At 34.4% G+C, this 24,518-nt stretch overlaps 3 protein-coding genes across 15 annotated transcripts; 1 reads left to right on the forward strand and 2 right to left on the reverse strand.

Moving 5' to 3' along the window:
* Nucleotides 1-1,533: 1,533 nt before the first annotated feature.
* LOC110417962 (SPFH/Band 7/PHB domain-containing membrane-associated protein family) lies at nucleotides 1,534-4,074 on the forward strand. 2 transcript variants are annotated; one of them, XM_021430573.2, is made up of 6 exons: nucleotides 1,534-1,650; nucleotides 1,785-1,998; nucleotides 2,333-2,453; nucleotides 2,545-2,636; nucleotides 3,138-3,234; nucleotides 3,543-4,074. In XM_021430573.2, the coding sequence occupies exons 2-6, from the start codon at nucleotides 1,804-1,806 to the stop codon at nucleotides 3,911-3,913; spliced, it is 876 nt and encodes a 291-aa protein (XP_021286248.1). In that variant the 5' UTR covers nucleotides 1,534-1,650; nucleotides 1,785-1,803; the 3' UTR covers nucleotides 3,914-4,074. The 2 variants fall into 2 exon arrangements, with proteins under 2 accessions (XP_021286248.1, XP_021286247.1); XM_021430572.2 differs by lacking the exon at nucleotides 1,534-1,650 and having other exon boundaries at nucleotides 1,657-1,998.
* Nucleotides 4,075-4,309: 235 nt separating this feature from the next.
* LOC110417535 (uncharacterized) lies at nucleotides 4,310-10,223 on the reverse strand. 5 transcript variants are annotated; one of them, XM_021429910.2, is made up of 11 exons: nucleotides 9,593-10,223; nucleotides 8,194-8,621; nucleotides 7,985-8,074; nucleotides 7,566-7,805; nucleotides 6,844-7,059; nucleotides 6,386-6,770; nucleotides 6,070-6,266; nucleotides 5,744-5,994; nucleotides 5,605-5,654; nucleotides 4,811-4,866; nucleotides 4,310-4,653 (listed from the first exon to the last, which is right to left on the reverse strand). In XM_021429910.2, the coding sequence occupies exons 1-11, from the start codon at nucleotides 10,113-10,115 to the stop codon at nucleotides 4,585-4,587; spliced, it is 2,505 nt and encodes an 834-aa protein (XP_021285585.1). In that variant the 5' UTR covers nucleotides 10,116-10,223; the 3' UTR covers nucleotides 4,310-4,584. The 5 variants fall into 5 exon arrangements, with proteins under 5 accessions (XP_021285585.1, XP_021285583.1, XP_021285588.1 ...); XM_021429908.2 differs by having other exon boundaries at nucleotides 6,359-6,770; nucleotides 9,593-10,222; XM_021429913.1 differs by having other exon boundaries at nucleotides 6,359-6,770; nucleotides 8,194-8,616; nucleotides 9,593-9,724.
* Nucleotides 10,224-11,985: 1,762 nt separating this feature from the next.
* On the reverse strand, nucleotides 11,986-18,364 carry LOC110417536 (uncharacterized). 8 transcript variants are annotated; one of them, XM_021429915.2, is made up of 5 exons: nucleotides 15,836-18,364; nucleotides 13,580-13,804; nucleotides 13,210-13,432; nucleotides 12,305-12,938; nucleotides 11,986-12,099 (listed from the first exon to the last, which is right to left on the reverse strand). In XM_021429915.2, the coding sequence occupies exon 1, from the start codon at nucleotides 18,181-18,183 to the stop codon at nucleotides 15,838-15,840; it is 2,346 nt and encodes a 781-aa protein (XP_021285590.1). In that variant the 5' UTR covers nucleotides 18,184-18,364; the 3' UTR covers nucleotides 11,986-12,099; nucleotides 12,305-12,938; nucleotides 13,210-13,432; nucleotides 13,580-13,804; nucleotides 15,836-15,837. The 8 variants fall into 8 exon arrangements, with proteins under 8 accessions (XP_021285590.1, XP_021285591.1, XP_021285594.1 ...); XM_021429916.2 differs by having other exon boundaries at nucleotides 12,027-12,656; nucleotides 12,817-12,938; XM_021429919.2 differs by having other exon boundaries at nucleotides 12,027-12,667; nucleotides 12,817-12,938.
* Between the last annotated feature and the right edge of the window lie 6,154 nt (nucleotides 18,365-24,518).

The following is a 24,518-nucleotide window of genomic DNA, read 5'->3' on the forward strand; positions in this document are numbered from 1 at the left end:
ATGATTATAACTTGGTGTTGATTGGATGATAGCGTTTGACGTTTGTTGATGATAGAAATTATGAGGTATAAGGCAGTTTTGTTCATGTTTCCTATTATTTTCATGTGAGGAATGTTGTGAATTAAGGGGTTTGTTTCTGGTCAAAAAAATTTTGTATCAGAAACCCAAAACTGAAGCCCGGAGAATCTCAGTTTTTGCTTTAATGCAAAATCAAGTACTAGAGCTACCATCTCCATCTATCCTTGTGGAAGACCGAAGGCTGATGCAGAATGAGAAGATTTCAAGCATATTTTCACCTGAAAAAGGGTGAAACCTTAGGCAATAGCCGCAATTTCTACTTTGTTTCACAATAATTCTCTCTCTTCCATCTTCATGGATCCCACATGAATCAACATGCACCTTCTTTTTTTAACTCAAAATGCTACGCTGTGTATGTTCCATCGTTTCCTGAAAAATGGGTTTCCAAAAAACAAATTCAAAATATATTAAGAAAATGCTACACTAAGTATGTTATGTTCCTTTGTTCCCTAAAAAATGGGCTTCCCAAAAACGAATTCAAATTTTAAATATATTTAGAAAATTTGTCATTACTAGTAATATCTGTTATTAAAATATCAAAATAGTAATTTTTATTGTGAAATATTAAATATTATTTATATTAATAATAAAAAAGAAATATTTTAGATTAAAATAACAAATGAACTTTAACGTTAATATTCAATATTTATTATTTAAATGGTATTTATTATGAAAATATTTAAGATAAATTTATTATATTAATAATTTTATTATTTTAAAATATAGTTTTTGCAATTAAAATTACATAAAAATATTTCAAGCAGGGCCATGCCTAAAAAAAATTGGATCTAAGGCCCAGCTTGTGGACAGGTCTAGTTAAGAAAATGGTTTGTTTGTGCGTTGAATAACTTGAAAGTCTTCTGTTTTTTGTAAAATGAAAGAATTTTCAAATTTCGAAGTTCATTTTTCGATGTCAATTAAATTAATGAGTGATCCTTGAGGAAAAAAAATTGATGATTTGAAAAAGGGTGATTGAAATAAAAATTAAAATTTTCAAAATCACAAGTTTCCTATCATAAGTTTATAATCTAATTGCAATAATGTCAATTTGATGAATAATACTTCATGGGTCAAATTATGTATTTAATTTCTATACTCTATTAAAATAACAATTTTAATTTTTAATATAATAATTCGTATAAATTAAAGACCTGCTTCATGCGTATGTCTGTCTGAACAACGTAATGTTCTAAAACGACCAACATCTATTGTAAAGCAGGCGGGAATTAGTACAATCAAACGATTAGTAGCTATTAGAACTATAACTTCAAAAAAGGAAATTAACTACATTTCTAATAGAAAAAGGGAAAAAAATATAAATATCACTTTACAAATCCCCTGGCGCATGGGAAATCGGGCGTGGCAAAAGGAAATGATCCCCTGCGTGACGTAGTAATCACAGCCTCTATTCGCGTCCAGTCGAAACAAGTACGTTTTTTTGAAGCAAAACCATGTCATCGCCATTCAATCATAACAGGATGCAAGAAGGAAAAAAACCAAAATCCTTACCGTAGTCCGTTGCACACTGGAGCCTCCGATTGATATCAAAGTCAAAGTTCTCTTGTTGACAAAGTAAATACTGGCATGTAAACCCAAACGGACTAAGGCTTTGTTTCCTGTTCGGGTCAATCGCCCGGTCTTTCAAATACCGGTGTCGCCTTTAAAACGAGAGCTTTATATTCCTTTTCTTTTCTTGTTTTTATCAGTTCTTATTGATCGAGAAAAATGGGGAATACGTCGTGCGTATTTTGCACGTGCATCGGGCAGGCGAGTATAGGCGTGGTGGAGAGGTGGGGTCGTTTCGAGAAGTTGGCGGATCCTGGCCTCCACTTCTTCAACCCCTTCGCCGGCCAGTGGCTCGCTGGTATCCTCTCTACCAGAATCTCCTCCCTCGATGTGCGCATCGAAACCAAAACCAAGGTAATTACTTAATTCACTCGCTGCATGTCACACCTGATGATTCCTTTAACCCTATATGTCTTAGCTAGTAGAATTGAATTCAATTGATCATAATTTTTCTTTATGTTGTGTTTGATTAGTTCGTTTACATGTTTTGTTGGTGAAAGATGGCGCAATAGCGGTGACAGTTTTAACTTCCTTTAGAGAAATGATAAAAGAATGACTTTTGAGTGTGAAAGAAATTTTATAATTGTTGGTAACTATTATTTAACAATATCGATAATGATATTGTTATTCTATCAGAAGAAGAAGAGAGAATAGGAATTTGAATATGGGGTGATGTTACATTTTGTAGGACAATGTGTTTGTGCAATTGCTTTGCTCGATTCAATACCGAGTGGTAAAGGCACATGCTGATGATGCATTTTATGAGCTGCAAAATCCCAAAGAACAGATCCAGGCTTATGTTTTTGATGGTAATTTTTTTGGTTTTCTATTCATTTGATGGTTCAACCCCCCTCCTGTTTTATTTCTATATATACTAATGCTTCTGATTATTTTTGAAAGTGGTTCGAGCTCTAGTTCCAAGGATGAATTTGGACGATCTCTTTGAACAAAAGGGTGAGGTTGCTAAAGCTGTTCTTGAGGAACTTGAGAAGGTGATTCAGTGCATTTTTTTTCTCTCCTTTACCCTCATGTACTAAAAGTACTCAAGTGTGCTTAAATTATCTGCATTGGAGGAATATTGGGTTAGAAACTGTTGAGCTGGTATAGCAAATAAAATCCACTGGTATCTGAAATATTTTAAGGCAGTCAGTTGTGCACTTGTTTCTTTAAATTTGGTGTATCCCAAAATTGATGGTTAATGAAATTCTATACTTTAGCAACCTCACCCTTTTGTCCAAAAAATAGAAAGGAGGAATTAGATTTTCCCGGAATACAAGTGTGTAAGGAGGAGGAGAATGGACAAGTTTTTTGTTATGTAAAACATGAGATTTTGAATTTTACATGATAAATTACGACTATTTTCTATCTAATTGCACCAGAGAGAAGTTATGTTTCCATCTGATTTTTTGTCACCTTTTCTCCATCTATGTGCTTCCTCCCTGTCCTGTATTAGGCTTTTCATGTAATGTACGGAATCTTAAATTATGTATCAGGTGATGGGAGAATATGGATATAGCATTGAGCACATACTGTTGGTTGACATTGTACCTGATGCTGCTGTGCGCAAGGCAATGAATGAGATAAATGCAGGTAATGACATATTTACCAGAATGTTCTTACTTCATCGAGACATCTCTTTTAATTCTTTTTTCTTTTTAAAATACATGCATATGAAATTTTATTAAAGGATGGAAAATTACTACCTAACTTCAGTTGCTGTGAGAATCGTATCAATCTTCTTTCCTTTCCCTGCACAAATTAAGCTATGAATGTAAATGATGTAATACTAGAGCAAGGTGGCAACTAATTCAATGACGTGTAGATAGTCAACGTACACTTGAGTGCCATTCATCAGAAGTTGAAGAGAGATTAACCTTTGTAACAATTTTGTATTACAGCTCAAAGACTTCAGCTTGCCAGTGTGTACAAAGGGGAAGCTGAGAAGGTGCTCCAAGTTAAAAGAGCAGAAGCTGAGGCTGAATCCAAGTACCTGGGTGGTGTTGGTGTGGCCAGGCAGCGCCAGGCAATCACAGATGGCTTGAGGGAGAACATCTTGAATTTCTCTCACAAGGTGGAAGGCACCTCAGCCAAGGAGGTGATGGATCTTATAATGATCACGCAGTACTTTGATACAATCAAGGACCTTGGGAACTCCTCTAAGAACACTACTGTTTTTATTCCCCACGGACCTGGCCATGTTAGGGATATTGGTGAGCAGATACGCAATGGGCTGATGGAGGCAGCTAGTGCGCATGTAAATATTGAATAAATATCAGAATAAAGAAAATGGTTGTTTTCAAGTGAAAGTGTAGACAATAAAATAGGTTCATCGTTGTGGCAGATTTGTCATACGGTGCTTTTACTTAAGTCAGTGAGGCGATAAGAGTGGATGATGTAAGGCTGTTAAAAAGATTTAACATTTTGATGATATATGTCACTTTTCTTTGTTTTAACCGTCTTTATTTTTAAATAGTTAGAACTATATTTAACCCTGCCCAATGACTTGTTTTTCATCTTCACTGAGATTTTTTATCCCACAAAAAAAGCAGCACCCTCACCCTTCATATTGGCATATTTTTCAATGGCCAATGAGGCATTGACATTTGGTAGACAGGCCATAAATTACAAAATGAAAAAAAATAATTCAAAAATGTATAAACTTTGATGAACATATCAAAGATTTAGATTATTGAAGATGATCAAACTTATTTCTCCTTGTACTTCTACAAACATAACATCGTCCTTTATATGATTTGGGGTTCAAGGAGGTAGGATGAAGTGACTAAATCACCATTGGCTTGACATTAATCCCTATGGAACTATCCAGAGTTTACGAGTACAAACCAAGTTCAAACTTCACAAGATAGAAAATTATTTTCCAAGAACAAAGTGGATGACTAAAGAAGAGAGAATGAAATTCGCTCCTTTTCAAGTTAATTTTCAATAGTGTGTTTGCGTTGGTGGGTATGCTCCACTAACCCTATGATAGCCACCAGCACTACCACTGGCCTGCATGCAACAGGAACAGATATCAAATTAGTCAAAAGTAAAGATCAATTTTCAATGTTTTGGAAGTAAATCAACGGAAACATGACACAGCGTATCATCTGCAAGAATGAAGGTTGTCATGAATTCAAACAATCTAGTGAGAGTATTAGAAAGACACCTCATCTCTGGCATAGCCGATGCTGTTTGGAACATAAGAGCGTGAAATAGCCAATCCTGTGGTGACAGCAAAAAATAACCAGACGACATCCACCATTAGCAACCAATATCAAGAATTCCAAACCCCACAATAGAAAAGCAACACAAAAAGAAATAGCAGTTTGAAATTCCATTAAAGAATGGAGATAATTTTGTTACCATAAATATAGGTCAAGAATGAACATAGTTTCTGACTACCAGCAATGGTCTCCATTCACTAGAGAAATAAAATCATTCCAATCCAAAACAAGCTCAAGCACAATTCTAATCAGATAATCTTCATTGATCTCTTTCTATTGAAGGTATTACTCTAATTAGACCTCCGTAGTTACTGCCAGACAATTTGCATGTTTCCCTTTAAAATTTCTCTTTACAAGGAAAAATTAAACACAAAATGCATCAAAAATTTCTGAAAAATAAGTACCAATAAACATGAGGTGAAATGTTAAAGGTCTAAAAAAGCAGAAATTGGAGGCAGTCATGTTGAAACCCCCACCTCCAACGAGATTTGCCTCCATACATATGTACATGCATATATTATCTATATAGCCACATATATATATATATATATATATATATATATGATTTATAAGAATGGAAGGGGAATCAATCATGTGTGTTTTTGTCAACAAAGAGGTAGAGTTTCCTGTTGCCTTCACAAAAATTTATATAAACAAATAGAAACATTGAGACTAACACATGGGGGTTAGGGTAAATATTTTAGAAGGATAAAGGAATGTAAGATTGGTGTGCTACCTGCCCTGTAAGCAGGCCCTTGATTGCCTGGACCGTTATACTCGCCAGTTCTGCCAACAAATTTATAAGCTCGTAAAACAAATAAATGAAGAACAAACTCCAAAATCAAATCAAGAGAGGTGAGATGCACAAGAAAAACCTTATCGCTGGATAATCATCTATATCAAAGCTTTGCTTTCCAAAAGCAGGCTCAAGAAATCCTGCGTGAGGTAGGGCATCTTTCCCAAGTGCATGTTTGAAGTACTTAACAGGAGGTTGTGTTTCATATTGAGTATCTACTTTAAGATTACTTGCATGAGTTTGCCTTTGATGTTGAAAAGCAGGTGTGATACATCCTGCATAATACTGGTCATCATGCCTGAAAGATTGCACAAATCCAGCATGGGGTTCCTAAATAGAACCATTATTTAAGTGATCAAATATATGTGATATCACAAGATAGATGCGCGCAAATATACAAATTACCAAATCTGAAGACACCCTCTTGGATTCAGAAATAGCACCATAAGCATAGCTCGGATACCCACTTCTGGGTGCAACATATGCCTCTTTATATGGTATGCCATATGCAACAGAATTTCCACTCCTGTTAGGTCCCTTCCTCAAGTAAGATCTGCTCTTTGAACTTCTAGATGAATGACTAGGTCGACCATGTGAACTACCTGTGAATTAACGATAATTAAATCACTCAGTGACTCCCTTTCTAAGAGTATCTATGTTTAGTTACACAATAAGCAATACAGAACCCAAAAACCTTTTAGTTTCTTTGACAGCCTCTTACTATACATTGGGTCCCTTTGTCTCTTTCTATTCTTTCTCTTGTCATCAGTTTTCTTTGGCTTGGCATACAGACCAGCACCATAAGCTTGAGGAGGAATGCTTTCTTGTTCATTTATTTCACCTTCTATGGTATGGTTTGAATTTGAAGGATCCTGATTATTTTTATGTACCACTGCTGCTGCCTTCTCTTCAGTCCCCTTAGTCTTAGAATTGTATATAACAGTTTGTGCATTCATATCACTCTTTTTTTCAGCACCTTCAGACTTGGCATGACCTTTTGTCTTCCATCCACCGGTACTTCTACACCTTTTATAAGGTTTCATTCGTCCACAAGTACTCTTTTGCAGGTGCCATCCAACAAGAGGCCTTGCAATATAAGCTTTAACCTACTCCACAAATTGACTCTAAGAGATACTGTTAAAGAGACGAAAAAATGTAAAAGAGATACAATGAAATCACCTTGATTCCCCCTCCAAACTGCACATTGTTCATGCCTTTTAGACAAGCTACTGCACTCTCACGAGTGGTGAAAGAAATGAATCCAAAATCCTTGCCTTTATTGCCAAAATTCCGAGATATCTTAACCTTTTTAGTCTGACCATATTGTTCACAGATTGTTTTAAGTTTCTGTACATCCCAAGACTTTGGTATCCTCTCAATATAAATAGTTTTCACCTACAGCAGGAGAGTTGAAATTTCTATCATTTCCTGTTATGAGATAATAAGAGTACTAATTATAAAAAAGTGTACTTTGAAAAACTAAGAAAGGATCTTCTACCCTTGATATCAACAAATATTCTCCCTCACACTATATTGCTTCTAGTAAAGAAAAATCAGGAAAGCCCACACAGCGAACATTTAAACAATAATTTTTCAAGTTCAACACATCTATCTCATAGCTTGATTGCATAAATTTCTATATTTAGCAGTTCACATTCACTGTCATCACCATACTGACCCATAAAAAACCGATGTGACTCCTTCAGATGGAAAGTTAGTTTTCCTATCAGCGCAATGCAGTTCTTTTCTTTTATGAGCTTAATGTTTTAATCAATGACATCTTTCGGCAACCCAAAGGTCCAAGTGCTCAAATTTGAAAAGATAAAAGCCTAGAGCCACTCACAAACATATCATGCTTCCAGTGTAAAATATCAGAAAGTATAACATCTCTGGATCCCAACCTGTAATCGAGCTTCCTCTCTTGGATGCACTGGGGTGTGAGAAAAGGCAACTTTAGCACCTCTTGCATCGCCAAAAAGTGCATCTGGCTTCCTTAGACGGTGGAATGCAGCCTTTGCAACACAGCAGGTGTTAAATCGCAAGAAAGCAAAACCTTGAATCTTCCTTTTATTCTTAGGATCATTGGGTACTTGTATCTCATCAACATCTTCAATTCCGTAACATTTCAATTTCTCAAGCACCTAAAAAAAGACAAAAAAAGGAGCGAAAATCAGATCAAGAATTTAAGGTCACTACCTCTTGCAGTAAAAAAGGAGTTTGGCAGACATATGACTTGATTTGCCTTTGTACAAATGCACTGCATGGTCTATACAAGCACCCAGACAAAAACTGAAAGAGTATATAGAATTCTATTGCCTACATCCTCTTTGGTCCATGTTTTGCAAATATTTCCCAGATAAAGTGTATCACGGTCACGGCTAGGTGATATCTTAGCACGCTTGCCTCTCACCTACATGCATCAGGGGGAAAAGTAAGAGAAGAAAAAAAGAAATAAAAAAATAGTCTTTAACAATAGAAAGGTGATAGATTTTGGTAAGGTCAGATGCAAAGGAACGTTATATTTTTAACCTTAATCCCGTCCTTCAAGTCAAAGAGAACTTTCTTGGCTTGCTCAACAGTAGCATATTGAATAAAAGCAAACCCTTGGCTTTTATTTATGATTGGGTGCCTCACTATCCTTGCATTTTGGACTTCCCCAAACTTTCCAAATATATCAAACAGGTCTTGTTCAACTGCATCTTTATGCACACCTCCAACATGTAGTTCCAGTTGCTTTTCTTTCTTCCACTCAGTTCGTAAATCTTGGTTAAATACCGGAGGCACTCCATTGACTTCACTAACTTCAATGTCTTTATTTTGTTCCTGGTCATCTCTGCTCTCCTGCTGTTTCTCCCCACAATCATCCTCCTTGTTGCTGTACCTGTCATCAATATGCCCATCCAATTTCATGACTTTAATTCTAGCAGCAGAAGGCTCCCCTTCAACTGATTCCTGTTCTGCAGCAACAAAAGCTAACTACTATGTAGTTTACATAAAAATTGTGCAAAAGTCATCACCAGTTAAAGGGTAAAGCAAACAAATAGAAAAACAAAATCCTCTCGGAACAGGGAGGGAGAACAATTTTCACAATACCAGAAATATACAAATCCCAGAAGTATGCTTATGAGTGCTAGTATAAAAATGATTATTGGAGCAGTTACATGCTGGATGCCTACTAGGAATAGTATATTTCAAAAACTAAAAATCTCAATCTCCATAAAAATATAAAAAACCACGATCTCAATACCATTCCATGCACAGATTTTCCAAGGCATTAAACACTGCAAACAGTGAGTTATGATAAAAGATTATTAGTACAGATTTATGTTCCATTCCAGTGATGTTGAGATTTTTCTCTAACTAATAACTTCATGAACAGGAAAAACCTAAACAGATAGTGGTCGCACTAGTATGGGGCAAGTATACAAACTATGCAAAAAAGAAACTAAAGAAATGAGAAACTAACCTAAGATTGTGCACAAAAGATCGAAAAGTAAACGCTGCTCTTTCATTGCCGGAGATGTTAAAAGAAAACATCCACAGTATAGCAGCTTCATTCCAGTTTGTCAAATTTTACCAACATAAGTGCCACCTTCACTTTCTGGTGGCACAACATGTAAGTGCGTTTTCTTTAATTGTATTCAGACGCATGATAATACCAGATTTTACGGTGTAAAAATCTAGAGATTTCATATCTATTTCAACAGCCTAAAGATTCCATGCATCTTTTCTACCATTTTTGGTCTTCCTAATTTGCACAAATTGCAATCTAATCTGCATTTTCAAATGAATTACAATTATTACTAAAACTTCATTCAAGCTTTTGTTATAAAAAATATCAATCATTGTTTCTATAAATATTAATGGTCAGTTAATAGCCAGAACCGAATTGAAATGAAAATTTGTGAGACAGTGATTAGTCCAGTACCTGCGTTTGCATGAACTTTGGCTTCTTCACCGTTCTCGATTTCATTCTCTGAATCCACAGCATAAACGTCGATGTTCGGATTCAAATTTTTTCCCCTAACCTTCCCTTCCTCCATTGCCTCCTCAATTTTACTACACTTCAAACTAACATCAAAATTATCCGATTTCTCACTATCTTCCAAAACATTTCCAGCATTCGTTTCAAAATTGCATATATTTTCACTAAAATTCGATTTATTTTCTACAAGGTGACCGCCGTTCTTTATTTGATTATGTTGAACTATTGCGTCCATTCCCATGACAGCACTTACCACATTCTCGACTTCTTCAAACTCCTCTTTAAAGCAATCAATCTCCCGATCAGTGTCCTTCTCTCTCTCGTTACCAGCCTCAGCAACTTTCAGAACATTGTTCGAAGGTCCTGAATCAATCAATGCCATCTCCACCGCGGGAACCAAGTCCCTATCGTCTCCCTCTCTCGATGGGACAACTCGCCGTTTAGCTCTGCTCTTCTTCCGACGCATGATCGACTAAATTTCGACACTCCTCTGACCTCTTTTTTCTTCTTATACTTACTAAAATTAAAGGGAAAAACCAGGGTTCTATGATGTGGAGCTGATGGACAAGGAGATTGATAGAGCTGGGAGAATAGACCACGCCGAGTTCATTTGGTTCATCACGAGCCTATGGCCCAGTATTTGCAGGCCGTAGTGTTCCAATTACCCAAGCCATGGGCTGACAGAAGAAGGCCCGTGTCATGGATTTCATTCTAAGGGAGTTGGGCCCATTGTTGGTTTGTGTTTTCAAGCTAACATGTCCACTTTATTTTGGAGGTATTTTTTTTTTTGTATAAACCGTGTACTAATTTTTATTATCAACAATTTCAGTTTATTTTCCTCACAGTTTAGTTTTACCAAATAATGGGTAGAAAAAAAATAGTTTCTAATTATTAAATTTGTTTTTTACATATCGAAAACCACACCAGTCAAAACAAAAGAATTATTATTCTCATGCTTTTCAAATCCCTTTAGTTAATTTGAAAATTTTGTATATATAATAATTGCAAAGTTGGTGGCAGTTAGAAGGCAGAAGAAGTGCACCAACCCAAAAGACCCAAAGAGGAGGACAAGCCAAGAGGTGGTTAAGTCTAGAAGATGGTTACTACTTACTACTATTAAAGGAATTACGCTTGTGCGCTCCCATACATCAACCTGAAATGTGGTGAAATTTTAATTATTTCGAGAGGGGAGGGGGAATTCAAGGATAGGATGGGCCATTGGGGTAGGCCTGGCTGCTAGGCCAACACTTTATCTTTGAAGCTGGTAACCATGTTCCCAAATCCCAACTAACGTTTATCAGATCAGATGCAAAAGAAGCTGCCCCAACCCCAAAGTTTCAGGTAGGATTTGGCTGTTTTTAAAGACTAATAATAGTAATAATAACAACCCTAAAACATACAAAAGAAAGAAGGAAAGAAAAAAGGTAATGATGTCAATTACTACTACTCACTTTCTTTTTTGTTTGGGTGGAAATCAAATCAGTTAACGGTTAAGCGGAAATTACCTCCACTAAGCCGGCAAAAGCATATTTGCAAGTCCAATCAGAGCTTTTTAACCTCACCAGAAGTCAAATTTAAAAGGCACATCAAGGGCTTTGGGCCATTAAACGTGGACCAATGTGAAAAACTGTCTGCTTTGAATTTTTTTTTTTTAAAACAAAATACTACTACGGTTTAGGTGGCTAGCTTTGAACCGTACAAAAGAAGTGTAATCATGAAGCTGGGAAAATTATTAGGAGATTATAATTAGTTTTTGTAATGAGTATGAACCATGATTATTAGTTGGTAAGATAGTTGGGAGAGATAGGTAGGAGTACTAATTTGTTCCCCTTTTGGTGCGAGCTAAGTTTAAACTCACTCACACATCCAAATTATTACGGTAGTGATCCTAGCGAGATTGGAATTAGCAGAGCTTTTTAAGTGCCCTAGGCCTAGGCTAGCACCTAGTTTCCCTTGATTATGAGGTCTTTTAACCTTTCTTTTCTTTTCACTCCTTTTACCAAGAACGAGGAATACGGATTTATAAACTTTGGGTTTGGACTGATGTTTAAACAAATAGGCAAGAAAAAACAAGAAAACAGAGAAGGTGACCCATGAGAGAAGAAGGAAGTGAATCTTTGGTGTAAAACCCAATTCTAAAATCCTCCCACAAAATAACTGCTTCAACCAAAAGAGTACCCACAATTTCTTCCACTCTGTTCATTCCATACAGGCAATTAAAGGAGATCATCATGTTCTTATTATCCTGTAGACCACTATGCACTCTATGCTATTGTATTTTTACTTTTAACTATTACTTTTAGAAACAGAAAGTTGATTTCTATAATAGCAGTCTCCGAAAATAAAAGCATACAGAGAAGATTAAGGGAAAGAGGGAAGGGCCACAAAGCAATGAGTATTATACCAATGGCAATCCAAATCAACATCATCTCACATGTCTTTACATGGATCTGCTTCAAATTCAAAAACAATCAAGAGCTGTATAAGTGGAAAAGGGAAAAACAAAAAAGAGAACATGATAAAAAGGAAGGTTAATCATGGGGTAGCATTGAAAGTGTCAAGATTCTTGTAGAAAGAGGGTCCTGTCCTATACTAATGATTATACCTCCTTCCCCTTTACCAAAGAAAATTAGTGGAATGAACAATAAGGCATACCATACGGGTTAAAAAAGCCTCCTTTCTAGTTGGTGAGCGGTCAGCATTACTTGGCCTTGCCGACAGGTCCCTCGTCTGTCCGTCCCCCAAATTCAAAGAGCAACGACAAATGAAAGGGTGGAAAAATCTACATTCACTCTGCTGCAGTGCGCTGACTTTAGTTGACTCTAAAGGTGAAAACTTAAGTAATTTCAACATTTTGTAATAACATACCAACTACATATGAAGGTCGGTAGACAAATCTAAGCCAAGCCTGAAGAGAGAGAAAGAGCACATGCCAGTACTACGGTGCAAAGTTCAAGTTATTTGATAGGGCTTCCCGTCAATAGAGGAATTGCTGTGGCAATGGCTTCTAGAAAAATTCTATGAGATTGCCAGTCAGCGGCGTGACATGAAGAGTGACAGATAGGAAATTAAAGATAGTGGGCAATTTTGCTACTATTGGGAAAAAAATAATATCATGACCAATCAAATACCTCCTATGCTATATTTAGCCTTCATTCTAAACTTACCTTTTCACCTATTACTGGTACTGTTACAATAATCACAGCATATGCCTACATGTGGTATTTGCAGTGCATTCGAATGCTTCACCTGCCAGAAACTGCAGGCCCTTAATTCCAGTTCCAAGTTCCTGCAAAGATTTCATTAAAAATAATAAACAAAGATTAAGATGAAGAATAAAATCTCAGTCCAATATATTTTTATATGCATATGTTTAAGTATATGTATATTAATTTGAAATTTTGACAGTTTCATGTTTTAGTAAATTATTGTCCCAACTCCCAAATAATAAAAGATTCATTGCATCATGATTCATGCAAGGATACACGCTTGCATGACACCAAATTAGTAAACTAATTTTGATATGAGAAAATAGCATGAATAACACTAATACCACCAACCTGCTGAGTTAGTCAACTATGCTCCCAGAAATGCAGAACCTGCAAAATCAAGTTAAGTTTGTTGCAATATCCCTATCAACCATCTTATGTGCCTCCCGAAGCCGACAGACCTCTTTGCTTCCACTTTGCTCAAAACTTTGTAGCAGCTATCCTACCCGATAACCACGCAAAACTTCAGTTTTCAATCTTGACATTAAAAGTTTGAAAACAAAGGGGGCCCAGCCTGAGAGTAAGAATGTCACCATAATTGGAATGTTTAAAAGACAAGCTACCGAAGATGATGAGAATAAGCCTGCCAGGACCAATAAAAAACTAATAAAAAAAACTGAGAATAGGGGCAAGGGGGGCAGGGAGGCCCTTGAGTCCTTACTTTTCCTTGACTATGACAACCAAAGCACTAAGATGGACATCCACTCCTCGTCGTGGGCTCCACATTGGCAAAACCAGACAACCCAGGCAATACAGTCGATCATATCAGCAAGAAGTGCCCTTCAGCAACAAAGATATGCTCTGAAGTTCAGTCGAGGTTGACCCATTTGGGCGGATATCAAAATCTGGTTCACCACAAGCTCAACTGGTCCAAGCAAACCCAACTCTGCGGCAAAAAAGATGCTTTCAAAAATTCTTGACCAATTCTATTTGCATTCTTTTTCAATTATCAACCTTCTAATCAAGTAAACTGCACAAATTCCATATTCCACGACGCATCTTTTTGCAGTAAGCATAGTCCAAACACATTTTTGTCATGTCTTTCGATCAGCAAACAGTCAATATAGAACATGAGACATTAATTCCCTAGCTAGTGATTTTTTCCAAATGCACTAATATCACAAACTGATGCTCTAAGCAACAGTTGGTTTCACAAGATTCCTTATCCTTGGAGGATTAGATATAGAACATGGTCTCTGGTTTAAATTAAATAAGGGGAAAAGAAAATATAGAGGAAAACAATATCAGAAATGTTAATACACAAGGACACTAACTTGAGTCTTGTTGTTACTATTTACTATGCTAGGCATTGGATACTGAGTTTGCAAGCGGTGAGGCAGCAACCAGCGGCCTTCCAGGAATTTACTGATGCAATGTAACATTATGAACACGATTAGGCCATCCTAGTATCAATTGCAGTTTGGCTTATCAGATCTTGAACTTGAAACTTTATGATCTTTTGTGGTAGTTTTATGTTTACAAGGTGCATTTCCTGTGCCTACAAGACAGAAGATAGGGGTCCAGAAAAAAATAGATTAACCAGATATAAGATGCAGCTAGGTTGAAGTCATTATTAACTTCATCTTTGGTCAAAGATTCAGAAAACACAAGTCAGATGACTTATCACAATTATTTTGTAGAAAGAGATTGTAATTCTTTGTTTGGGATTCACGTGAGTGTCGGCATACAACTTGTACTGGTGAGTAAAAATTAAAATGAAGCTCACCAGCTTCAAAAACTCATGAAATGTTCCACATCTCTGGTTTGTTTGTGATGAACTCATTGAAGGTCAGGGCACTTCATTGACAGTTTAGGACATCATGTGTTTATCCTATAGACCATGAAAGAGTAGAACATGTTGGGATGACGTGACTAAAATATTAATTTTAGGCCAAAACAACTTAGAGAGCATTCCATCCATAGAATAAAAGGTTTGCCTTTACGAGCGAATCAAGTATTAAGTCAAAAACATTTATTTGTTCTCCATTTGCAGATGTTTTAACCATTGCTAATATTTTCTTTATTAGAATTCATAAATTGTAAAATCTTAGTATAGTCCACTTATAATTCACCTTTTTCAGGAAAAGCTTCTTCCATGAAAGTAGGGATAATAACTGTCCTACGAGTGTTTAAAATATGATGAGAGGGAGAAAAAAAAAGGCAAATACACGTGCATAGTGTATGCAACACATTCTACTGCAATTTAACATTATTTTTAGTTGCTCTTGGTTTAAATGAGAACTGCATTTTCCTAATTCTTAAAAGTTTCCTGATCAAATCATAGTTTCTTTGACATGCAAAGCCTAGGCTGCAGCTGTATATCTGCAACATAAAATCATCTATTTGGAAAGGTGATAAAACTTCAGCCATTTACTGCAGCTAATCCCTAACATAGATATTTATTTTGCCACCAGATATAGACATCTCAAACAGAGACTAAAATGAAGTATAATGCTTCATATATGACAACTAGGTCTGCAATAAACTCATTCAGGGAAAGTTCATAATATATAAATTAAAAAGGGGATTAAAGAAATACAGAATGAACTTAATAAATACAATCTTTTAATTATTAAAAAAAAAGAGCTTAACTACACTGCAGCCCAAATTACTCTAGGAAAATACTACATCTCAACTTGTTCTTCAATCCAGACCTGTTTAATGTTTATAAACTAGAAATTGTACCTTCTCTACAGACACAAGAAACTGAAATCAAGGCTGGGCAATAAATTGATTATTCATTCCAATATGCAGTTATGAAATTCTTATAAATACTGTGGCTAAATCACTATCTATATATTTCCTGATTTGCAATTAGAAAAGAAGTAAAGATGGACAATAGTAAAAGACAATGGAGAAAGAATTTGATCAAATCCTATAGTTTACAATTCTACAGGAGTTAAAAGAAAAGCATTACACTTATGGTGCATCTGCGAACACTTCATTGAGCATATCATCCTCACTACCGATCATAAACAGCTCTGCATCCTTTTCTTCCTCATTGAAGAAATCCCTCCTGCCAAGCTTTGAATGAGCTGCAATGAATATCATCTTCTGAGCCCTCTCAAGGCCTATTCGTGAGTGTCTGTGGACACAAATCCACTTCATCAAAGACCAGTTACATTTAAACCCGCAAGAAGTTGCATGTAGGAAGATAAGCCTAACTGCAACCTTTCCTAATGACTTGTATTCACTAAGACAAGTTTCCCATACTAGCCTACTGCTTTGGGGGTTAGCAATTTTCATTTTTCCAGTCACAGGGTCTCGCTGTTTAACCTGAACAGCTTGGGCATACAGTGGGTCTAACCCTTCTGATCTCCATTTCATGAGCTCCATCAGTGCAACATGCACTTCTTCCCTGGTAACCAAACGAGTTATGAGCTTATCAACATCCTTCTCCTGCTCATGAGTCAGGCACTTGAATGGTGGAAGGTATTTTCCACTAGTCTCCCGTGTCAAGTAAAGCGGATCAAGTATAAAAGCAGCCGACCATGCAGGGTGGTAGTTCTTTCTAAATCTCTTTTCAACAATTTTCTCAACAGGTGCTTCTGCAAGGTTGAACTTGGTACACCATTCCTTCACTTTTACCCTCAACTCCTCCCAGAGAGGGAGGCATTGCCCAATAAGTGGCCTCTCCACCTCAATCTCTTGAGCCATGCTTTTGATCAACTTCACCAGTGAATAAACTGCCTCCAAATCATTCCAAAACCCCTCATTTTGGACAATCCCGGCAACTTCCCGTGCAACTGGATCCTCAACACAGATCACCTTGTAAAAATCGTCCAACACAACCATCTGAAGCACTCGGGAACAGTTCAGTATGTCCTCCAACATTGCAAAAACATGTGCAATATTACTGCTGCAATCGCATTTGTTGGAAGGAACCCGTATCAACCCAGCACACTCAAGCTCCTGCATCCTATACTTTTGAAAGCTTGCTCTAACTTGCGACTTATTATTTACAAAATTTGCAAGCTTTAAGGAATTCTCAGTGACAGTCCTGAAAAGGAGAAGCTCTTTGCTAAAATCCTTTATCAAGCTAACAAAACCTTGAAGTTGACAAGATAGATTAACCATCCAATGATTCTGAATCTCCAAATTCCTCAATGCCTTCGCCTTATACTTATCTGCAACTATTCCTACACACTTCTGCACACCGCTTCCAGAAATCCCCATTACCGTCTCCCACAAAACCTCCTCCGCATACTTGGAAGTCACTGATCCACCAGTAAAGACTGCCTTCTGGTACACGCTGCTCCCATTCGGAAGATTAACACTAAATTTAACCAAATTTTCCTCCACACAGCATGAGCTAATACTACTACTAGTATAACTACTACTACAACAGCAACAATTTTTTCTCTTCCACCCATCAGAAGCAACCTGAAAGAACATTGCATCCCTAATTCTAGCCTCGGATTCCCTCTTGGCCTCATGAAACTTATTATCAAGCCGTGCACCCGAGAGGTCCCTCCTTGACACAGCAGGCATCCCAACCTGGCTAAGGAAAGCCCGAAACTTTGGGTGCTCGAGGCTCGAAAAGGAGACTGACCCACAAGACTCATAGAACCAATCAGCTAGTAAATCGAATGCAGAATCAATCTGGTCCTTGCTTAAAGCTGGACCAGGAGAAGTTTTAGGACTCTTAAGCCTCTTAACGCTATCTTCCAACATTGCTAATGCATCTAAATCTTCTTTCCCACCAGATAAAACCAAATGCTGGTGAGTCAACCCAGCAGTATTGTTATTATTATGACTCGAGAAACCCAGCAAACGAGTCGACTCAACTATAGCCAACGCGTTATTATTATCATCGTTACTGTTATTACTTACTTGGTTTTGTAAAGGAGAGACGATAGCTACTGAGGGACTTCGCTTTCGATGATTATGATGATGATATGAAGCAGAAGGGGCAGCCAATGAAGATATAGGTAAAGGAGAGAGAGAGGAATTGGGTCTCAAAACGGAGCTGAAATTGGGGCAAGTGCCGCGTTTTAAGTGCTCGGAGGCGGTTCTGGAAGGGTTGGAGGCGGAGAAGACGGCGTCGCACAAGGAGCACTTAAGTTTAACGGCTTTTGGGAGGTTGGTGTCCGGGTTTCGAACGAGAATTGGTTCCAGATGGGCCCAGTACCAGGCTCCTTTGCCCTTGGTAGCCTTGGTTCGAACCGTGATGAGCCCCTCGTATCGCTTGTTCACGGCTTTTGCAGCTGGGTCTTCCGTGGACGAAGACGGGTCTGTTGGCGGTAGAGAGTTTGCTGAAGCCATTTGAGTTTAAGGCCGTGTTCGGTTCCAGGACACAATTGCTTTTCGGCTATGTTATGGTCATGGTGAAGAAGAGAGAGTGACAAGCAAAGAAGTATGAGGTTTGATGAAGAGGGGAGACAGAAGAAGAAGAAGGAAGAGGGTATAAATGAAGGAGAAAGCGAGAGAAGGAACAGGGAGGGAAGAGAAATGGGGAGTGGCTATGATTATAGTTGTGATGTCAAACTATTAATTGATTTGTTTAAAATAGAATTATAGATTAATAGATGTCACAATTATGTCATACTCAAAATCTCAAATATTGGAAGTTAATATAACCATATACTATAAAATAAACTGTTCGTTAAAGAACTTTGCCTTTGCCCCTCCAAAAAAGAATTACTACCACTACTAAAAGAAATGAAATTATGAAAACCTTTTCATGTTTCCTTTATTGTTGAGCTTCACATTCAAGAAACTTATATACTACTGATCTCAAATGAATCCCACTACTATGAGTTTAGGACGATCAAGTATTACTAACATAATGCTTAGGGAAATGCTTACTATCAAACTAAAATTTTATTTTATTTTTTATACTTACAATTAAATTTTCCTAACCAATAGTTTAAGTATTAGATCAATAAGACTTTTTAAACTTTTCCTAAGAAGTAAATATCTTTGCATTAATTGTCAACCATTACATCATATTTTAATTAACTTTAAACATACTTTTAAATAGCTCTTATTTTATTGTCATTATCGTTATTATTTTTATTATTTAGTATATAGAGAAACTAAGTTAAGTCCACGTGCTGTATGGGGGAAGTGAGCGTCACTCACAAGAGGACAAAACTTGTCACCCCGCACATCACAGATGGTAGGGTCGGACTTCTTACGACAGTTGAGAGGCTAGCTTTGCTTAATTGGTAACCTTTGCCTCCTAGGCTCATCCGTGTCCATCACTCGATCAACCCGCACATGGAATATGTTTCCTCTCCTTTACATTCCATTTCCCCTCGATACCTTAGTCTCTCTTTTTTTTTTTTTTAATTCTCTTTTTCTTTCAATAAAAATTAAAATATTTAATTCAATAATAATTATATTTTTATGATATTAAAAAAGCCAAGCGCATAATATTTTTGTTTATTTTTCCCTCACCTCATGATAATCTTAATAACCCAACACGTGAGATTTTCGTAAAGAAAAAAAAAAAAAACTCCAACTTGTGAGTGTCATGAATGATGATTTTATATTAAAATTCTCAATTAAATATCCTCCACTTCCGAAGCTAGTTCAATTGGTTGGGTGGTTGATTATATATCATTAGAAGTTCACAAGCATAATAGCTAAATCTCGATAAAATGGCTTTCTTTTTTTTTTTTTTTTGGTTTCCAACAAGTTGTACTTTATTACCTCTACAAACACAAGACCAGGACTAAGACAAGAGCTAGTTGTCTTCAGTTCATTTACTATTGCAAGTTCCTGTCTATAATTTAAGCAATATGACATTTATAAATGCAAGTCACCCTAATGCTACAGCTACTTAGTCTCCATCGACTCTAATCGAGGTTTAAACTTTGAAATGAAACTTGTTTATTCAAATTTTTAGACAAGACGGGGAAGTGTAGTGCATTGCCACTTTCTTTTTTCGTCTTATACTTTAATCATGCTAGAGGAACAATATTCTTCTGTTAAACGAAGAGTGTTAACAACGGCTATATTTAGAAACAAACACATGTCAAACACTTTGGGAAAATAACCTTTTTTATACTAATCTATGTTGAGGAGTCACATGTGGAACATCATCAAAGTCTAATTGAATATACTACTTAGAGAATTTAATTTAATAAATAAGTGCATGTATTTCTCACTAAGATATCCTAGATTCAATTAACACGATAGTGATATGTTCAGTTTAGTTAAGTCAATACATGAATGTTTGTAAATTGGCAAAATTATTAATTTTAATAATACTCTTTTATTTTTTTTAAGAAAAAAAGATGGAAATAATATTTTCCAGTTGTAGTTTCCCTTAATAATGAATACAAAGGAGACAAACTCTTTTTCGTGAGACGTCAAGATTGATACAAAACTACACCTATGGTAGGTATGTGGAGGAGGGAAAAAAGTCAAAAAAGCAGTATCTTTGTTTGGATATTTGGGAGGGGTGATGGCTCATTTTCACCTTAAAGCAAAAATGGTGCTGTCTAGCCCTCAGGACTTTTCACACTTTCAGGTCCTACACTTCTACGCTCTCTGATTGGGTAGTTTTTTGCAAAAGTGATAATTAATACTTTGGACAGACGGACCCATTCCATTTCAACCTTTGTGTTCTCATCATATCTATTTAAAGATTCCTAATTTTGAAGGCAAATTTTTCATCCCCACCTTGTAAGAAATTTACTTGCCATCTTTGACAATGTTCATAAAGTATGCAATCATCTTGGTTCCTCCTCTTCTCCCCCCCGCTTTCTTTGTTTCCTTTTCTGTTTTTTTCCCTCTCTCTCTCACATGCTTTAATTTATGGTCCAATTCTTATGCATAGTTGTTTTCATTAAAGCTTAGTTGTCATGTTAGTATGTGCGAGTATAATTTATTTTATATATACTTTTTTTTTTGTGTCTGAAAAATATTAAGAAAAGATTTCAACTTTAGATTCTAAAATTTTTAAAAATATCAATAACCATTCAATCAAAGTCACTAATAATAAGACAAATTTCAATAAAAAGAATGCTAAAACTAGAAAAAAAACAAAATGTTACTATTAGTAATTAATAAAGATCATAAACACTGGTATTAATATGCATTCTAAAATCTTATTTTTATATTATATTTAATCAAACTTTTATATTTTTATTTTAAATTAAATAAATTTTTATAATTAACAATTGATTAATTTAAATTAATCAAAATATTATTTATTATTTTATGTCACGTGACATATTGACATATTATAATAATATAATATGTTAATACTATATGATAGTATAATTATGTGATATTTTTAACTCTCTAACGTAGATATAGAATGATAATCGATATTATAATTAATAATAATTAATCAATCGTTAATTATGAAAATTTATTTTATTTAAAATAAAAATAAAAAATTTAATTGAATATAATAGAATAATGAAATTTTTTAAAAAATATTATACCAACAAACAAAAACCAATAAAAGATAAAAAAGAAGAAGATATTAGTAGGGAGATTGATTTAGCTTGCATGAAATTAGTTAACACCATGATGAGTTTCAAGCAGGACCACCCAAATAAAAATATCATTTAAACAATGAGAAACTATCTGATTACGAGAGAAAACAAAAGCAGCTTAGCCACACAGCAAAAGAGGGGAAAAAATTATGAGCAAATTGCAATTAAAAACAACCAGCTAATTCTCTCCCTCGCTCTCTGCTTCTTTCGAGTCTCGAGTTGGGTCATGTGTGGGGTAAAAATACTTTACATCATTATCAATCATTGTTTTTTCAGCCTGGAAGAATCATTAATATCTAGGTATATGAGCGCACATGTTTTTAATCCTCAGCCTCTGTATTCTATTTTGCTTTTTTAAGTATGGTGGAATCCAACCACTGAATCTGATTTTGCTTTTTATAATATCAAATTTTAAATACTTTTTCGACTGGCTTAAACTCTACGTTATTTAAGTACTGGTCTTTGGATTTGAAAATAAATATTCACAACTAACAAAGGGGGAAAAAATAAAAAGTCTAACCAAATGGCTGCTGACTTTGGGGGTTGTTTCTCCTTTAGTGATGTTTCATGTTTTACCTTTTAACATAGTAAATAAAGTAAAATGTTGAGTATGTGTTAAAACTTTGGTAATATTATTTAGTGAGCCGATTGTAATGGCTAAAAAAGTGAAGAGAAAAAAATAAAGAAAGACGTAAATAAATTTTTGAATTATATTGAAAAAGTTAATTTAGTTTATACTTTTTTTTATTACATTTAAATAAATTTTTAAACTTTTAATTTTGAGTTGAATAAACTCTTTACATTAATCGTTAACTAACAAAAAGTTAATCAATATCATGTCATTTTTTATGTGACATATTGAAGTATCATCTCGATGATGTTAAATGTCGTGATATAAAAAATTATTGATTGAGAATTGAGTTTTTTTTTTTACCCATCCAAACATTCAAAAATTATTTATTAAGGATTTAAAACAAAAATTTAAACAAAAAACTAATTATTTTAAATTGATTACCATTTAGGCGATCCTTTCTAACCAAAAAAAAACCTTCACTTTATTCAACATTCCCTAAACCCAATATACCTTATAATTAGAAATGAAGAACATCATATTTCCTTTATTAAGATAGGAGAAGAATTCGATTTTTTTTTTATTGTGGAACATCATTGTATGTCTTTATTAGATTCAATATTATAAATATTATGTGTCATACCTTTACTTTTCTTCTTCTCAAAATTGTTTACGGATGTTCTCAGATTTCTCTATATCAACTTTCGGTCAAACAACAATAGTTTCAACCAAACTGAAAAAAATGATTTTTCTTATTAGGAATGATGGCTTTAATGAAAAATATTATAATCAGTTTGAAACAATTAAGTTTTTATTTAATTTTTTGTTTTAGATCTCTAACCAGTAATTTTTAGACGTTTGAAAAATAAAAAACTTAATTTTGAATCAGTTATTTTGAATATCATATCATTTACCACAAGACATTGACATCATTAAGATGATAAATTAACATGTCATGTAACAATTGACGTGACATTAAAAATTATCGACTGTATCGTTGATAAATGAAAATTAATCAACAATTAATGAAAGAGTCATATTTGATTTAAAATAAAAATTTAAAATTTTATTTGAATGTAATAAAATAATAAAAATTAAATTAACTTTTTTCATATAATTTAAGATATATTTAAATATTTTTTAAAAAAAAGGATGATACTTTTCTTTGTTCTCGTGATGATTCTGATCTTCCTGGGCAAAAGAGGAAATCAGATCTGACCCATAAATTTCTTTTGTTGGGCTAAATTGGGCTTAGTTGTGGGTAAAGTCTTCTTTACGTTTAAGCTGTTTTTCTCAAACTAAATTAAATCAATAGCTTTTGACTTTTGAGTATTGAATGATGAAACTTTTGTTATATTTTTTGATTAATACATAGGTGATAGTTAGTTTTTTATAATATAATATAATTATAGATAATATGATTATAAGTAATATAATTATAAGTAATATTATTGTAAAAAAGATAATATTATAGTGTTTAGTATATAAATAGAATAACGATTAAAATGTAAAGAAAATAACATTACAATTTTTAGTTTATAAGTGTTATATTAAGAATGTAATGTCAATTTTTAAAATTACTTTTATGTATTAAAATATAAGTTTAATATATTTATATTTTTTATTATTATTTTTTATATAATATCATATCATAAATATATTTTATTTTTATTGTAATTTTATATATTTTTATTTTTATTTTTAATATAATTTTTTATATTATATATTATATTTTAATTTTTTTCTTTTAGAAGATAATATTTTATTTTATTTCTTAATCCATTGTATATATATATACATTAATCACGGCAACTTCCTCTAGAAAAAAGAAAAAAATGGGCAAGATATACACAGTGCTATCATATAGAAAATCATGATTATGATATTTTTTAAGACTTGCTGAACATCAATTGACAAAGAAAACCCAACAGAATAAAATCATTATGTTAGATTTTAAAAGATCTCAAGAAAAAATTATAAAATGAAAAATTTCATAAAATCCTAGAGAAAATTACTTGTCTCTTCCCGATCAGGAGCCAAATTGTTACACTAGAATAACAAAAATGATAAATATGAAGAAAACTTAAATTTAAGAAAAAAACAATTTGAAGTATGCAAAGAGGAAGATAAAAAAGAGAAAGAAAAAGAAGATTGGGTGATTTTAACTCACAATTTCATCAACTATGAAGAAGACACAAATTAAAAAAAAAATCCCAATTTGAAGAATACAAAGAAAAAGATTAAAAAAGGAAAGAAGAAGAAGAATGGGAGATTTCAACCCGTAATTTTGGACGAAGAAGAAGCATGGACCTTAGCTAGAAGAAGAAGCAAGGACTTTAGTTAAATGAAGAAGCAGCAAGGAGTAAAGCGAAAGTGAAGAGGGCTTGAAAAGAATTGTAAGTAATTTTTTAAAAAGTTAAAAAGATAAAGTTATTTTTAAAAATATTATAAAATATAATATAATTTGATTGTATCGATTTTAAATTGTAATCATATTACATCTAATATTTAGTTTATAATAAGGTGACGTTTGGTATGCTGCAATGTAAAGCACATTACCTGCAATGTGGCTT

This window comes from Theobroma umbraticum, unplaced genomic scaffold (genome assembly GCF_002168275.2).
Source record: "Theobroma umbraticum cultivar Fairchild unplaced genomic scaffold, ASM216827v3 scaffold_50.0, whole genome shotgun sequence".
Classification (NCBI taxonomy): domain Eukaryota; kingdom Viridiplantae; phylum Streptophyta; class Magnoliopsida; order Malvales; family Malvaceae; genus Theobroma; species Theobroma umbraticum.

Bases quoted from the DNA above. Each gene is read 5' to 3' on its own strand.
- LOC110417962 (XM_021430573.2), top strand. From the start codon at position 1,804: ATGGGGAATACGTCGTGCGTATTTTGCACGTGCATCGGGCAGGCGAGT. The intron at 2,454-2,544 runs GTAATTTTTTTG...TATTTTTGAAAG, and splicing joins CCAGGCTTATGTTTTTGATG to TGGTTCGAGCTCTAGTTCCA. The intron at 2,637-3,137 runs GTGATTCAGTGC...ATTATGTATCAG, and splicing joins TTCTTGAGGAACTTGAGAAG to GTGATGGGAGAATATGGATA.
- LOC110417535 (XM_021429908.2), bottom strand. From the start codon at position 10,115: ATGCGTCGGAAGAAGAGCAGAGCTAAACGGCGAGTTGTCCCATCGAGA. The intron at 8,075-8,193 runs GTTAAAAATATA...TGATGCATGTAG, and splicing joins ACTTGAAGGACGGGATTAAG to GTGAGAGGCAAGCGTGCTAA. The intron at 7,806-7,984 runs GTAGGCAATAGA...GTCTTTTTTTAG, and splicing joins AAACATGGACCAAAGAGGAT to GTGCTTGAGAAATTGAAATG.
- LOC110417536 (XM_021429915.2), bottom strand. From the start codon at position 18,183: ATGGCTTCAGCAAACTCTCTACCGCCAACAGACCCGTCTTCGTCCACG.